The sequence below is a fragment of the Podarcis filfolensis genome, assembly GCF_964270895.1.
Source record: "Podarcis filfolensis genome assembly, chromosome: 12".
In the NCBI taxonomy this organism is placed as follows: domain Eukaryota; kingdom Metazoa; phylum Chordata; class Lepidosauria; order Squamata; family Lacertidae; genus Podarcis; species Podarcis filfolensis.
Genome location: NC_139614.1, coordinates 11,990,382 through 12,004,464, shown reverse-complemented (window position 1 = coordinate 12,004,464; position 14,083 = coordinate 11,990,382). Strand labels below are relative to the sequence as shown.

At 40.0% G+C, this 14,083-nt stretch overlaps 1 protein-coding gene and 1 long non-coding RNA gene across 3 annotated transcripts in view; one reads left to right on the top strand and one right to left on the bottom strand.

Annotated features, from left to right (window-relative positions):
• FYCO1 (FYVE and coiled-coil domain autophagy adaptor 1) overlaps nucleotides 1–10,252 on the top strand; it is a 62,677-nt gene extending 52,425 nt beyond the window's left edge. For both annotated transcript variants that reach the window (XM_083577621.1, XM_083577620.1), the window contains exons 15-18: nucleotides 5,473–5,568; nucleotides 6,343–6,553; nucleotides 7,128–7,237; nucleotides 7,917–10,252. In XM_083577621.1, the coding sequence (XP_083433747.1) occupies nucleotides 5,473–5,568; nucleotides 6,343–6,553; nucleotides 7,128–7,237; nucleotides 7,917–7,998 (499 nt within the window). In that variant the 3' untranslated portion in view covers nucleotides 7,999–10,252. The remainder of the gene's footprint in view (nucleotides 1–5,472; nucleotides 5,569–6,342; nucleotides 6,554–7,127; nucleotides 7,238–7,916) is intronic.
• LOC310745669 lies at nucleotides 7,915–13,968 on the bottom strand. Its single transcript, XR_014540298.1, has 2 exons — nucleotides 13,864–13,968; nucleotides 7,915–11,914 (listed from the first exon to the last, which is right to left on the bottom strand). It is a non-coding gene; the product is annotated as an uncharacterized lncRNA (long non-coding RNA).
• Nucleotides 13,969–14,083: the final 115 nt, after the last annotated feature.

Sequence of the window (14,083 nt, the reverse complement as noted above, 5' to 3'; positions counted from 1 at the left end):
GTATCTACGGGAGATCGGTGGACGTCCGGAGTCGACGTGGAGGCAGTGATGGCCTTTGTCTCCCTGGCAGTATCCCAACACCTTTACCTTTAATTCTCTCTCCATTCAGTAGAGATTACAGCCATGCCATTTCAGATACAAGCGTGTAAGGGCCCTTTCAGAAGAGCTATCCATCTGTAAACTGCATTTACTCATGAACGCATGAAAGAGGCAGTCATTGTTTTATGATGACAGCATGTAGGAGCTGAGGCAAGATCCCTGTAATGTATGCTCAGTACTTCTTATTTATTTTATTCCAAGGATTTACAGTCTATACCGCTTCTTAGCAGAAAAAGATCACAGAGTTGTTTATGGTACATATGTGGCTGAAACAATATATATTGTAGGAAAACTGTAGCTGTACATGATAGATAGAGAGACTGATCAGAGAGATAATTTGTCACATCCTTTTCAATGGAATGGAAAACTGAACTAAATGATGCACATGGTTGGATGAACAAGATATCCTGTGGACTTGCTTATGAATGGGTTTTTTGTGGGGTGGTGGTGGATGAATTTATAAGATCAAAGCCTGTGAGAGAACCTAAACAGAGTTGGGAAAGCACCACAGGAAAATTGAAATGTTTAACGCTTTATTCCCAGGCAGGTTTTCCTGTTTAAATCTCCACCTGGCAGGGTTACTATTTGTCCCACAGGTTTTTCTCAGCAGAGCAAATAGCAGGGGTTTTTTTTTAGATGGGTGGGGTTAAGATTGGGAAAATAACATTGATTAAACACCCTGTCCCACACCACTTACCATTCGTTCCCTGGTCCTTTAGGGATCCTCCACCCTGCTTTGATCTAAATAATAATAATCTACGATCTGTTTATGACTCTCCAGACATCCCAAAAATATAACTGCATGTAGCTTGCTTTCAAAATGCTGGCGTGTTTTAGGGGTTCGTTTTGGCAGAAGTTAATGTATTGCTGGTTATGTTTTCATTGGTATTTTGAAAAGGATTCCAGTGTGTCCCGCTCCTCAAAATGACTGGATCAGGCTTTAAAGGACTTTCAGCTACCTCTTGAAGCATTCGTTGAGGCGTTTGCTCCTGATGAACCATCTTTCTGCTCAAAAGGCGCTGAGATCAGCCTGGGCAAGTTGTTAAAATCACTTTTGTCCCTGTTGATTTTGTCTTCTCCTTATTTTAGGGGCAAGGCTGCATGCTTACACTACCCAGTCGTCTTTGTCCATGCAGTACAAGAGCTGTTGTAGTGTAATGGCTAGCAGTGCAGTCTTATACACATTTTATTTGATCCTTTCTGATGGAAAAAGCGGTAGAGGCAACTCCCCATTTAAAGGTAAAGGTAAAGGGACCCCTGACCGTTAGGTCCAGTTGTGACCAACTCTGCGGTTGCGGCGCTCATCTCGCTTTATTGGCCGAGGGAGCCGGCGTACAGCTTCTGGGTCATGTGGCCAGCATGACTAAGCTGCTTCTGGCGAACCAGAGCAACGCACGGAAACGCCGTTTACCTTCCCACCAGAGCAGTACCTATTTATCTACTTGCACTTTGACATGCTTTCGAACTGTTAGGTTGGCAGAAGCTGGGACCGAGCAACGGGAGCTCACCCCGTCGCGGGGATTCAAACTGCCGACCTTCTGATCGGCAAGTCCTAGGCTCTGTGGTTTAACCCACAGTGCCACCCGCGTCCCACAACTCCCCATTTACGCACGTCCAATTGATGCCTGGTTGCGCCAAACCTGAGAGTGAATTTAAAAATTGCAAAAATGGCCCTAGTAGAGCCCAGAAAGGGCAAAAAAAATTGTGGGAAAACAACGCCTAACAATCACATGAACCTTTGCAAGTGCAATCCCTGCCCTTGCACTGACCATTGAGGCCTATGGAGAGTTGACGTTTGAGCAAGGAGGTTTAGAGGGTAGAGCAGACCCCCCCCCAAGTGCCCCTATTTTCCAGGGACGGTCCTGGATTTACAGAAGCTGTTCTGGTTTCTGATTTTATTCCGAAATGGCCCACTTTTACTTAGGGGGTCCTTATTTTTATGTTGGAGGGTATGGAGTTATGCGACTCCTGAGCCAAGGAGATAAGTAACTATACAACCTTTAGAAGGCATCTGAAAGTAGCCCTGTATAGGGAAGTTTCTTAATGTTTCTTAATGTTTTTACATATGTTGGAAGCCACCCAGAGTGACTGGGGCAACCCAGTCAGATGGGCAGGATATTAATAATAGAATTATGATGATGATGATTATGGAATAGGATTTCCCTATTTATCGGAGAAATGTGGGAGGGTATGTGGAGTTTGGCATCTGGTAACTGCTGCTGTTTTTTAAAGGTGTTTTCAGGGGTTTCCAGATATTTATAGGGTGTTTGCAGGCTTAGCCAATGGTTTTTCAAACATATGTGATTTCCCTCACACATGCAGTACGTCAGAACATAACCCCCACATAAATTGGGAGTTGCCTGTGTATTAAAGACATGATAAAGAAATGCATAGAACATATTTTTGTATGGAGCAGCGTTCAGTTATTCCAAGCTATTTGAACTCTAAAGTTATACAGCCCAGACAAAGGTTTGCTACCTCAAGCAGGATTAGGCCTAAGATAAACCATAGTGCTGACCTACTTTTCTGCAGTGAAACATATCACATTTGATCTGTTTCCTTTGACACAGCTGGCTTTTTAAATGTAAAAGCCACAAAAAACCCACAGACTAAGATGATTGTTATCTGTTCTAAATTGTTTCAGTCTTGACATTTGAAACTTGCTTTTTTTAGCTAAGGTGTGCAAAATGACCTTGAAGGCCTTACTAGTTAAAAAAAAAAAAAAAAAAAAAAAAGGTAAAGTACCCCTGAATGGTGAAGTCCAGTCAAAGGCAACTATGGGGTTGCGGTGCTCATTTCGCTTTCAGGCCAAGGGAGCCGGCGTTTGTCCGCAGGCAGCTTTCTGGGTCATGTGGCCAGCAGGACTAAACTGCTACTGGCACAATGGAACTCCGTGACAGAAACTAGAGCGCATGGAAACGCCGTTTACCTTCCCGTCGCAGCCGTACCTATTTATCTACTTGCACTGGCATGCTTCTGAACTGCTATGTTGGCAGGAGCTGGAACAGAGCAACAGGAGCTCATCCCATCATGGGGATTCGAACCGCCGTCCTTCCGATTAGGAAGCCCAAGAGGCTCAGTGTTTTGGACCACAGCACCACCCACGTCCCTGTCTTACTAGTATTCATTCCCCAAAGATCTGTCAGTATCAAGCACAGTATGAGTACATCATGCAGATTATCTGATTAAGGCAGACAGAGGGAAATATTGCCAAGAATTGACTCATGTCAGCTGTCATGTACTGACATGCCAGCTACATGTGAAAAATGTGAGTGCACTGCAAACTAGCTGTCAAACATTGACTGCTACTGCATTCTTTACAGATATCAAATACTGATGCTCAATATCAAAAACTCACTGAATCTTTGCACATCCAGAGACTATATAGAGCAGTATTTCCCAAAGGGTGTAAATCAATGCTCAAGTATGAGGGCAGAAAACTTTAACCCTTTATCCCATGTGAGGGTCCCAATCCAGACTGGGTACCCCCTATACTGGCAATCTGCATGTAAAAATAATCTCCCATTCAATGGGAGCTTTTTCCTGTACAAATTGCTAGCACGAGGTGTGTGATCCAGATTAGGACCACAGCGAAGTCATTAAAGCCCCAAAATGCCCACATGTATGTGTTTGCTCATAGAGGTCTTCTCCCCGCTGCCAGGATCCGCTCCCCCTGCCAAAATTAGGCTAGAAGAAAGCATTTTATTGTAGTTTGTAGAATAGGTTGCAGTGTGGGCTTCATTTGTAAATGGACCAGTTAATCTATGTGAAGCTGTTCTGACAGCTATATAAAGTGCCATGCAACACAATACATTGACTGTCTTGAAGGACGTCTGTTTTTCGTTCGAACCGGAAAGCCTAGTTTATTAAAGATTTTAATGAAGATTACTTTGTGTGGGTTCTGCAGCCTTGTAAGGGCATATGCTGCAGCAAACAAATGATGATGGGGAGATATTCATCCCCAAACATTCAGGAACACACTAGGGAGATGTGGTTGGGAGCCAGAATTGGTTCCACAGTGTATAAGACTGCCTCAGAGCAAGCAGCCATCTAACAGCAAGAAGTGTGTGAATATCAGTGTGCAAACTAAGGCACCTTAGTAATCCACTGCCATCTAGTGATGCTACAGCTAATCTGCTTTTTAAGTCAAATGGGTTAAAATATATTGAAGCAGATTGTTTTATGCAGTGTTCCCCCCCCCCCAAGAAATGGATTTATTTCACAAACGTTCTTACGAATATTCAAAATAGTAGTGACCAAACACAATAGTTTGATTACTGCAGACACTGGTGGACAAGAACCAACACAAATTACCACCACACTGTAAGTTCCCGTGGCCCTTTTGCGATAAAAAGCTTTTATGGGATATCAGAAAAACTCAAGTTGTCCTATGCAAGGAGTACAGTATTCCTGGGACTAACAAGTCATGTTCCTTCCTATTCGTTACACAGCCAATATAGATCAACTGTGTTGCAAAAAAAGAATTTAGTCTTAGAACTTGACTCCATAGTTTTTTGTCTATGAGAGTATGTTTTATGCAGTGTTAATTAAGGAGTTTGCATTACTATAGTGAATGTTATCAGGGTGCTTCCACACTGTGTGTAGGGGAGAGGGGTGGAGTGGGGATGGATTGCAGCATCAGTTTTTCCAGTGTGGACAGGCAAAGCCCTATTAAGATGATTCTGGCTTCCTGTGCCTTTAAACTGAACGCTTCCTTTTTGCAAATTCAGACCATTATTGTATTCTGTTGATCCAGGCTGCAGCAATTACTGATGGAAAAACTGCTCTTTGTCCCTTAAATAATCAGTTTCTCTTTCCCCCTGGGGGGGTGGGGGTGAGGTTTTACTGCTTATTTCCTTTCATTAGGATTTCCCCAGAGAAACTAGTCAGCCCTGTAGTCTAGCTAACAAAGAAACTCTGGTTTGATCCACTCTTTTTATGGATGCAATCCTATACATGTGGGAGTAAACTACACTGGATTCAGTGGACCTACTTTTCAGTAGACTTGTACAGTAGGATTGTACTGTTGAGTTCTAGCCATCCTTTCTACCAGATGGGGTCTACGTCAGTTTAAGAAAGTCATAAAATTCAGTTGTGAAAGCTGGATATATTTTGGAGCTATGGAATTTCCTCCTTAGAGAGATTCAACTTGGCTCAGCTGTTGCTACATTCTGCCATTGCCATTTTCTTGTGTGTTTTTTTAGGTTTGTCATTTGATACATTTTTAATTCAACTTGGTTTTGTGCTTTGAAAATATTTATTGTAATCTACTGCATATTTGAGTCCGGGCATAAATATTTTAAATAAACATTAAAGATTGCTCTGTACCATTTTGAAGAATGTTTAATGATCCCCTTTATCCCTTTGCCTCAGAAACAGCACCTATAATTCCTCAACTTTTGATGAGACCGATGACTTGCAAATGGCCCAGGATGCAGAGATATGCTTGCTGAAGTCAGGAGAACTGATGTAAGCAAAATCCATTGTTTAGTCTTTAATTATTATTTTTTTAAATCAGCGGTGCAGTCCTATACATTCTGCTCAAACGTAAGGCACATTGAATTCAGCGGTGTTCACTCCAAGCAGGTGAGCAAAGCTCATATATGTGTCAGAGATTTTGGCTGCATGGAGTCCCCTCTTTCCTTTCTATTTCTTTCTCTTTTTGAAGAAAAAGCCAACGGAGAGATGAATTGGATATGAGGTAAAAAAATTATTCTGAGGTGAAAAAATCTGAAACTCTAAAGGGAGTTCCCTTATTGCTGTCGCTCATGTGGTGTTTTTTAAAAAAAAAATCTAAAAAAAGAGCCTTAGCCCCATACCTGAACCGCACAGAGGCACAAAGTTTCCCTTTTTGGGAGCAGGGCTCACAGACTCGCAAGTTTCTTAATGCTGCTCTGTGGAGGTATAGATCCCATGGATTGTATATCCCATCAATTAATTTCAGTGGGTCTTCTCTGAGTAAGTTGAATTCAACCCAATATTTGTAACTGCACAGAGACCATGAAGAACAATTATGTTTTCCTTTCACATCATGTGGGACTCACTGAGAAAACATGAAGGAAACACGCAATGGGTTCCCTTAGATTTGTATATTGTAAAAGTGGCCTTGAGTCTGAGATTCACAGTGCACAAATGTTTCTGCAGGAAAGAATGTACAAAAGGGACGTATACACTCAGAGCCCATGTGTCATGTGCGTCATCAATCAGATACAGTTCTGTCATGTGTTCGTTTGTTTTCTTCAGGCTAAGGCTACCTCTAACCATAGAGGAAATTCTAAAGTTTGGAGAAGCTAACAGAGAACTGTTCATTAAGTCAAATACTTACAGCGTTATTCCCATCACTGTGGAGGAAAGTGGCCTTACAATAAGTTGGGTATTTTCATCAGACCCCAAAAGCATATCGTTCAGCGTGGTGTACCAAGAATCAGAAGATGCTCCTCTGGATCAGTGTAAAGTAAGGCAACTTCTTCATAGGGGTGATGTCAAATGTGAAATTGCTAACAAAATTTCTAACAAAAATATGTAACTTGCCCCTCAGATCAGCTTTCATACCTAAAACGTAGCCAATGTAACACCAATTTTTACAATGGGAACTGGGGGAGGGAGACAGTCCTGGAAGTTACAAGCTGGTTAGCTTAACTTCTGTCCCAGGAAAACTGGTGGGAAGTATTGTTAAATGTAAAATAACCAAGCATATAGAAAAACACGCTTTGCTGGAGCATGAGACAGGTCTTATGAACCTGTTAGGAGTTCTTTGATAGTGTTAACAGATAGAGGTGAAGCAACTGGCATAGCGTACGTGGACTTTCAAAAAGCTTTTTAACTTGTTCATAAACCATCTAGAGTTAGGGGTTTCCTCCATTCAAGGGTCTCAAAAGACTTCCTTTATCAAGTTGCTGCAAAATATACACATAATCTGTTAATTATTAACTTAATTGATACAAACCATGCCCTTTAAAGAGATCTTTATTCATTTGACCATGGCAAAGTTCCTGTAGACAAATTTTGTTCCGGTGTGTCTCTTGCAGGTTCTTATTCCCATGATCCGGTGCAATTCCCATAAGGAAACCATCAGAGGGCAGGTGAAAGTCAGAAATACTGGTATCTACATCCTCATATTTGACAACACTTTTTCTAGGTAGGTGCGGCTGGAGTATATGAAGTGGAATGAGCAGTCGTTTGTCTCCTGTAGCATTTTGTGTGTTCTGTTTCTGAAGGGGATGCAAAAGGCACGCTCCTTATTCTCTCTGAACCCTTGTGGTTCAAATTCAGCGCCGAATGCAATCCCCACATCTTTCAGCTGGAATTGGATCACGGCACTCCTGAGTGGAACCAATCTCAGTGGCGCCTGCATTCAGCACCAGATTTTAAACAGTGCCAAATTCATGTCCCACTGCAAAGGGACAACCAGGAGTGCACTCATGACATCATGATATGACATCAGGTGAGTGACTGCGGGGTGGGGGTGGCCAGCCAAAAACTGCCAAAGGGGCCAAATTGGACAGCCTGCCTTCTTCTTCTTTATTTCACAAATAGAGCCCAATTTAAACTTGACTTTCCACACCTAGCACATGTATGTACTGTCCTTGCAAGCACACCCTATCTTCCATCTGCATTAGTTGACAGAGCATAATAGAAAGCTACCTGGTATCCTTCTACTGCTCCCTCCCGCTGTTTTCCCCAAAATGCAGTGCTTCCTCTCACTGGATGCCTCATAAAGTTTGAGCATGCTCATAGGTATACGTTTTCTTCATCTGCATACACATGCACACAGTTTAGGCTCAGCTAATGTTTCGGCTATTGCTTTTTCCCAACAGGTTTATCTCAAAAAACGTCTTTTATCACTTATCTGTTCAGCGCCCAGTGATCTACGATGGAAGCGATTTTCCAGATCCTTGAATGTAATATTTATATACTGTATGTTTTCAATTTATATTTTTAAGAGACACTATTATTTATATACACATAAGCACTAAAATCAAAGATGTGTTGGGAGCCCTCATAAGAGTCATGCAATAATTCTAAAACCACGATTACATGTAAGCGTAGATATAAAGGAACGTAACTTTCATAGGAACACTAATGATTCTGGACTGTAGGTGCTTGTTCAAAAGCCATTTTGTTTATTTAAACAACCTAAGCTATGCAATGCTGCATTTGATGCAAAATTGTTCATAATCCGGATACGCATTGTAAAAAGGGCTAAGAAACAGGACATCTTCTTTTGATTTATTCAGGGCCAACCAAGATGTGATGTTTCTTATATAGTTTGGCTCCCTATTGTGTTTTCTTTACTTTAACCAATAGGTAGTGGTGAGAGCAAGGGAGACAGATCAGGACCATGGAATGGGGGAGGGTAAGGTTTAACCCTTTGTTTTCACTGTGGTCCCAATAAGAATCACCACACACACATATGTGCTAGCTATTTTCATAATGAGAAGAAAACCTACGCTGGAAGCGTATATATATAACTATTTTTATATGTCGCTGCTTCTGCGTCTCATTTTTTTAAAAAAATGCTGCAAAAGGAATGAAATTAAAATTCAATTCTGCAAAATCATAGTATATTTTATCATGGACATATTTACTCCAGTCAACCTTTCTATGCAGGAAGAAAGTGATTAGACAGATTTTGTTGCTGTTTGGTCACATACTACACATGGCAGGAAAATGACTCTAGATGACGTGCCTATTTAACTTGTTTGCAGTCTTCATAAAAGTCTGCTTACATTAATCTGTGCCTTAATGAGGAAATTCACCTGCTTGATCTTGGTCCTTTATGGTAAAGGTCATTTTGTAACTTCATTGGTACTTGAAGCCTAAATGTGTCGTGTGGAAGTGACTTGCATTGATTTCAGTGAGATAAACTATTTCTCACTGATGCATGTAGCAGAAGCCAGCTTTGGAATTAGTAAAAGGAAACCTTTATTTTTAAACTGCAGCATATTCACAAGGGGTTTCTTTTCCTAAATTCATTTTACCATTTCATAATTTAGTAAAAATCTATCCAGTAATAGTGCATAATATGGCCATGAAAATCATATCTGCAGAATATTTCCTTAAAGCACTTGTTTTGATAGACACAATTTTTAGTTTCTATTTTTTAAGTGAAGAATAAAAACAAGACTCAACATGACTACCTCCCATACTGACAAAACTTTGTGTAATATTACCAAGAGGGGGGACAACAAACACTACCTTAGCTAATTCTAAAACTATGAATGCTTAAAATCAACAAACACAAAAGTTGCACAAGCGTTTTATTTTGCCACTGCTGGCCAAATACACTGATGAAAATTATTAGGACTGGCGTATATGACAGCAATAGAGTGAGGAATATGAACCATAGGGATACAAGATGTGTAGTAATAATTTCACATAACTGCAAGAGTAGAAGGAAGTATTGGGGTGAATGCTTTAAGATATGCCACTACAAATAAAATTGGTCAGACATGGAAATCACTGAAATAACAGCCAGTTAATTATTTCAACTATTCTTGCATCAGGAGCAGTTGAAATAGGAACTGCTGATACAAAAGACAAAAAATGCCTGAGTTTGAATCCTAGATAAATCTACTGAAAAAGTAAGTTCTATTGATTTAATGGTGCTTATTCCCAGGTGAGTATAGGATTGCAGTTTACAAATATTTTGTGTCTGAAAATAAGTGAGAATAACTTGAGACTTTAAAAATTGCTTTATTTCATAGATATTTTCAGGGAAACACAAAATGCTTTCCTTCTATTTTGGTAAGAAGCAAGCTACTCCCCACCCCATTTTCCCCCAAAGTAATTTTTTTGGAAACTTTTTCTGGCAAGAATTATCATAGGAATGAAGGCATTCCTGCCATAGATAATCAGTATTGAAGAATTTATTATTGCCCACAATAGACATTGAGAAATTTGGACACTTCCTTCTGAACACTATTAAACTGCAGTGCCAAGGTCAATGTTTCTATGACAGTAGGGGAACTATGGATATGAAATGAAATTTGTGAAAAAACTAAGTAGAGGAGGTACTTTATTAAGCAATTATTTGTATGATCTAGAGAAGACCTTCTACGTTACAACAGCCAGGATATTTAGGACAGGGTCCTACTTGAGATTGCCTAACACGTCTGTTAAGCCTAGTATCTCTTCCCCATGCTGAAACTTTTAAGAAAGTGTGCAATATGTGCTGTAGGAAAGACTTAAGCTGTTTTACTCTCTAGATTCCTTCAATTAAGAGAGCAACCAATTAAAAAAAAGGTTTTTGCATCTGTAAATGTTTTGGCATCCTGTCTAGTCCTTTTAAAAAAAAGGAATGAATTCAGACCAAGTTACTTGCACTTGCTTCCAACTGAAATCAGTGGAACTTAAGTCATTACTAACTTTTCACACTGTTTTCAATTAGACGTATGTGCAACTAATTTAGATCGAATCCAACTCAATGATTCATGGTGGGGAAAGGAGAAAGGAGCTAAATTGTCCGGGGATGAAAGTTACTATAGCACAGCTATAGTAGCTTGGCTCCATCCATATGTTTTAGCCGAGTACATATCACATTGCCAGCTATTCTCCTACTTCACATCTTTACTATCCCCTTATGTACAGTACAGTATTTGTTCTGTCAGTTAAGGCTGTGTGATACAGGAATAGCGGCTTAGTTAAATTGTATGACAACATTATGCAAATACTTGTGCAGATTTGGGTGGGGGCTATATCAGCGCCACAGAGAAGCAGTGGTTGTGTTCATTATACAACTCCCCTCCTCCCATGTATATTGCTGGTATAGTTACATACAGATCTGCGCAATGCCCGACACAGTTGAGATGAAATTGTAGAAGGAAATGAAGAAGTAGAAGCAATATAGTATATATTGTGCATTTGCCATTTCATTATTGAATGGTGTTATTATTTAAGGGCTAGGGGTGTATTGTTTTGAATTGAGAAGCATTGCGAATTTAATGTTAAAAGTTGAAATGCTGTTTGCCATGGACTGTGCAATATAAAATGGATTTTGAACTGAAATCCACTTAATATTTTAGCTCTGGTTTTCCATTCTATTTTGCTGTGGTTTGGGGATAGAATGCTTTTTTTAATGTTCTTTGTATTTTAAATTAATATGAAAGGGATACTGTCAAATGCTATATTTCAGATTTATGACTTTGAATATACATAATTGTTTGAACAACAAGACATCTGTTATTTGTATTTACTTTATAGCTTTGGTTTCCAGTTACTATGTTTTTCAACAGAGGGTTGAATCCAGAGAACCTTGCCCCTACAGAGGACCTTTCTCCCTCTGAGAAACTTGATTCCTTCAACAGAAGAAACTTCTCTGGATTCAAACCCAAGAATATTTGTTCCGTGGGGCTCACTGAAAGCTCATCAGCATAAATGAGAACACATACTTACTGCATTTCATTTCAGCTTGTTCCTCATACCAATACTAGGCTTTACACATTTCTCTGACCCATTGCAAGCTCAGTTATGTCTCCCCAACCCTTAACATTGCACTTACACACATGCATGAATGCATCCCAATAGGAGCTTTGATGTGGTACCGCAAACCGAACATGAGATGATGTCATGTCCAAGCTTCTATAAGGTCAGAAAGAACTCTCAGCTCAGAGTATTGGAAGCCTCATTAGAGGTGAAGCCTAAAATTGTCCCCAGGCCCCAGACAGCAGTATCACCTTTGGATCACGAGCAGAGAGGCCTTTCCAGATGCTGATGCTGCCGCCTCCAGAGTTTTGGCAAAAGGGAATGAAGTCGTTCACAGTTCTATTTAAACTTTTCGAAATAGAACTTTACAGTTCATCTCACCATCTCTAGGCTGAGCATAGGCAAAATACATAAAACAGAAAGTAAATTATGTAGCTGCACTATCATACGTAAAGGTTATCCCCCAAAAACCATAGCCCAAACAATTCACAATGAATCACTTCGTGAAGGTAAAGATGCTGAAAATGGAAGCTACACAATAGTTCAGTTCATCACCCCGGGCAAACATTGTGGCTGATGAATAACTGGTTGTTATTTATGCATATCCATCATAAATCTTAGCAATCCATTTTTATTTATTAGTGGCAATGCTCATTTACTGTGTTGCAGTATCGCTAATAACAAACCACATTTCAGCTATTCACAAGTCTCTTTAGGTATGGTCCTGGAAATAAAGTTTTAATACTATGCACGCTTACCAAGGAGTAAGCCACACTGAACAGAATGGAACTTGAGTAAACATGCAGAGGACTGTACACCAAATATTGTATCTCTTTAGTAATATATTTGCTTGCATAGTAGGATCTACCACACTAACAAGGTTTGCAGAGGAAGGTTTACCTGCACAAAGAACAAAACAGAATTTAGCTGGGGTTTGGTTTTCAAAAATTTTGTCCATTTGTGTTTCTCTACTTATTATTGAAGATTGGTTTATTAACCTGAAAGCCACTATGTCAAAAAAGAGAGAGGGAGAGAGGCTCCGTAAAGAAAGCAAAATTGACCAGCGACAGCATTCAGTTTGATATTTTGTTTTGCAATTGAAATCAGTGTGGTTTTATTTATTTTTAAAAATTAACAGGAAATTTTGTACCTGCAAAAATATATTGCACACTGGAATGACACCAAACCTCAACTGATCTAACACAGGCCAAAAAAACCCCCCAATGTCTGTACATTTTATGTCTGTACATTTGTATGGATGCAGATGGTTTTTGTACTAGAATGTCTCTTGATGCCTTTTATGCTCAGGAACTAAATAAAATATCTGTCATTTAAAGTGAATGACATTTTACAAAATTAGTAATCAGTTATATGTAGGGTTGCAGGATCTCCAGAGTCACAGCGAACAAAGCCTGGAAGCTAAAGGAAAGAGGCCACTGGGCTGGGACAGAGTAGTCAAAGGAAGGGCCCAGGAATTGGTGCCTTAGGGTGCAGGGTGAGGGGTATGGAAGGGAGGGCCAAGCGGGAAAAACCTCTCAGGCATAGGTAAACCCCTACCCCCTTTCCCTCCAGCTGCCCATTTTGAGATTTTACTCTTCCCATGCTCCTTGAGAAATAGGCCAATATTCTGAAAGTTCAGGACAAAGATCTGGCAGTCCTAGCAATATCACCAACAGGGAAATTTGGAATGCTAATGAATCTGGTTATCTCACTAGACTGTAGTTTAAAAATGAAATACAATTTTATCAAGGTGATTTTGTTTTTAATGGTTCAAATGTTCGCTGTATGACCTATTTATTTAATATTTACATATTGCAATAATGTGTGCATACTGCACGTATTGCAATGTGTGCATACTGTATTTATATTATACAATTACATACCTATGCAACCTTGAAAACTGGAACAGATCTGCTGCCCACCTCTTTCCCTGGTTTGCGCCTTGTGATGGCATAATAAACAGGACAGTATGATTTGTGAGGGTATGTTTGCCTTTCCAAGTGTTTGGTTTTTGTAACCCAGACATAATTCAATTAAGGGACCTAAAGGCAAGGGGCAAAAGGCTTCCCTCTCTCGCAAATACATACAGTGGCAGCTGAATTTTACTCCAGCGTCCTCCGGATGAAGGGCCGAATAATAATAATAATAATAATAAATTTTATTTATACCCCGCCCTCCCCAGCCAAGGTCGGGCTCAGGGCGGCTAACAACCAATAATAAAAACAAGTTGAATGAATACAACTTAAAAATAAGATTTAAAAAATTAATTAATAATAATACAAATTTAATTAATAATAACGGTATTTACGCAGAGAGAGAGAGAATAAAGGAGATGCTTACACTAAATAAAACCTGAATTAGATCATGCATCCCTCTTGTTTTTATTTTTTAAAAGGGGGGGCTACAGCCGCCCAGAAATAAAAGTCACGTTAAAACCCCGGATTTCTCCCCCGCCCTAGGGGAGAAATAAGCAAGAAGGCAGCCCAGTCTCTAACATTAGAGCCGTCCTTCGAACGTTCCGCGCTGCCTTTCAACTGCTCCGCCCCCGGCCGGACGTTCA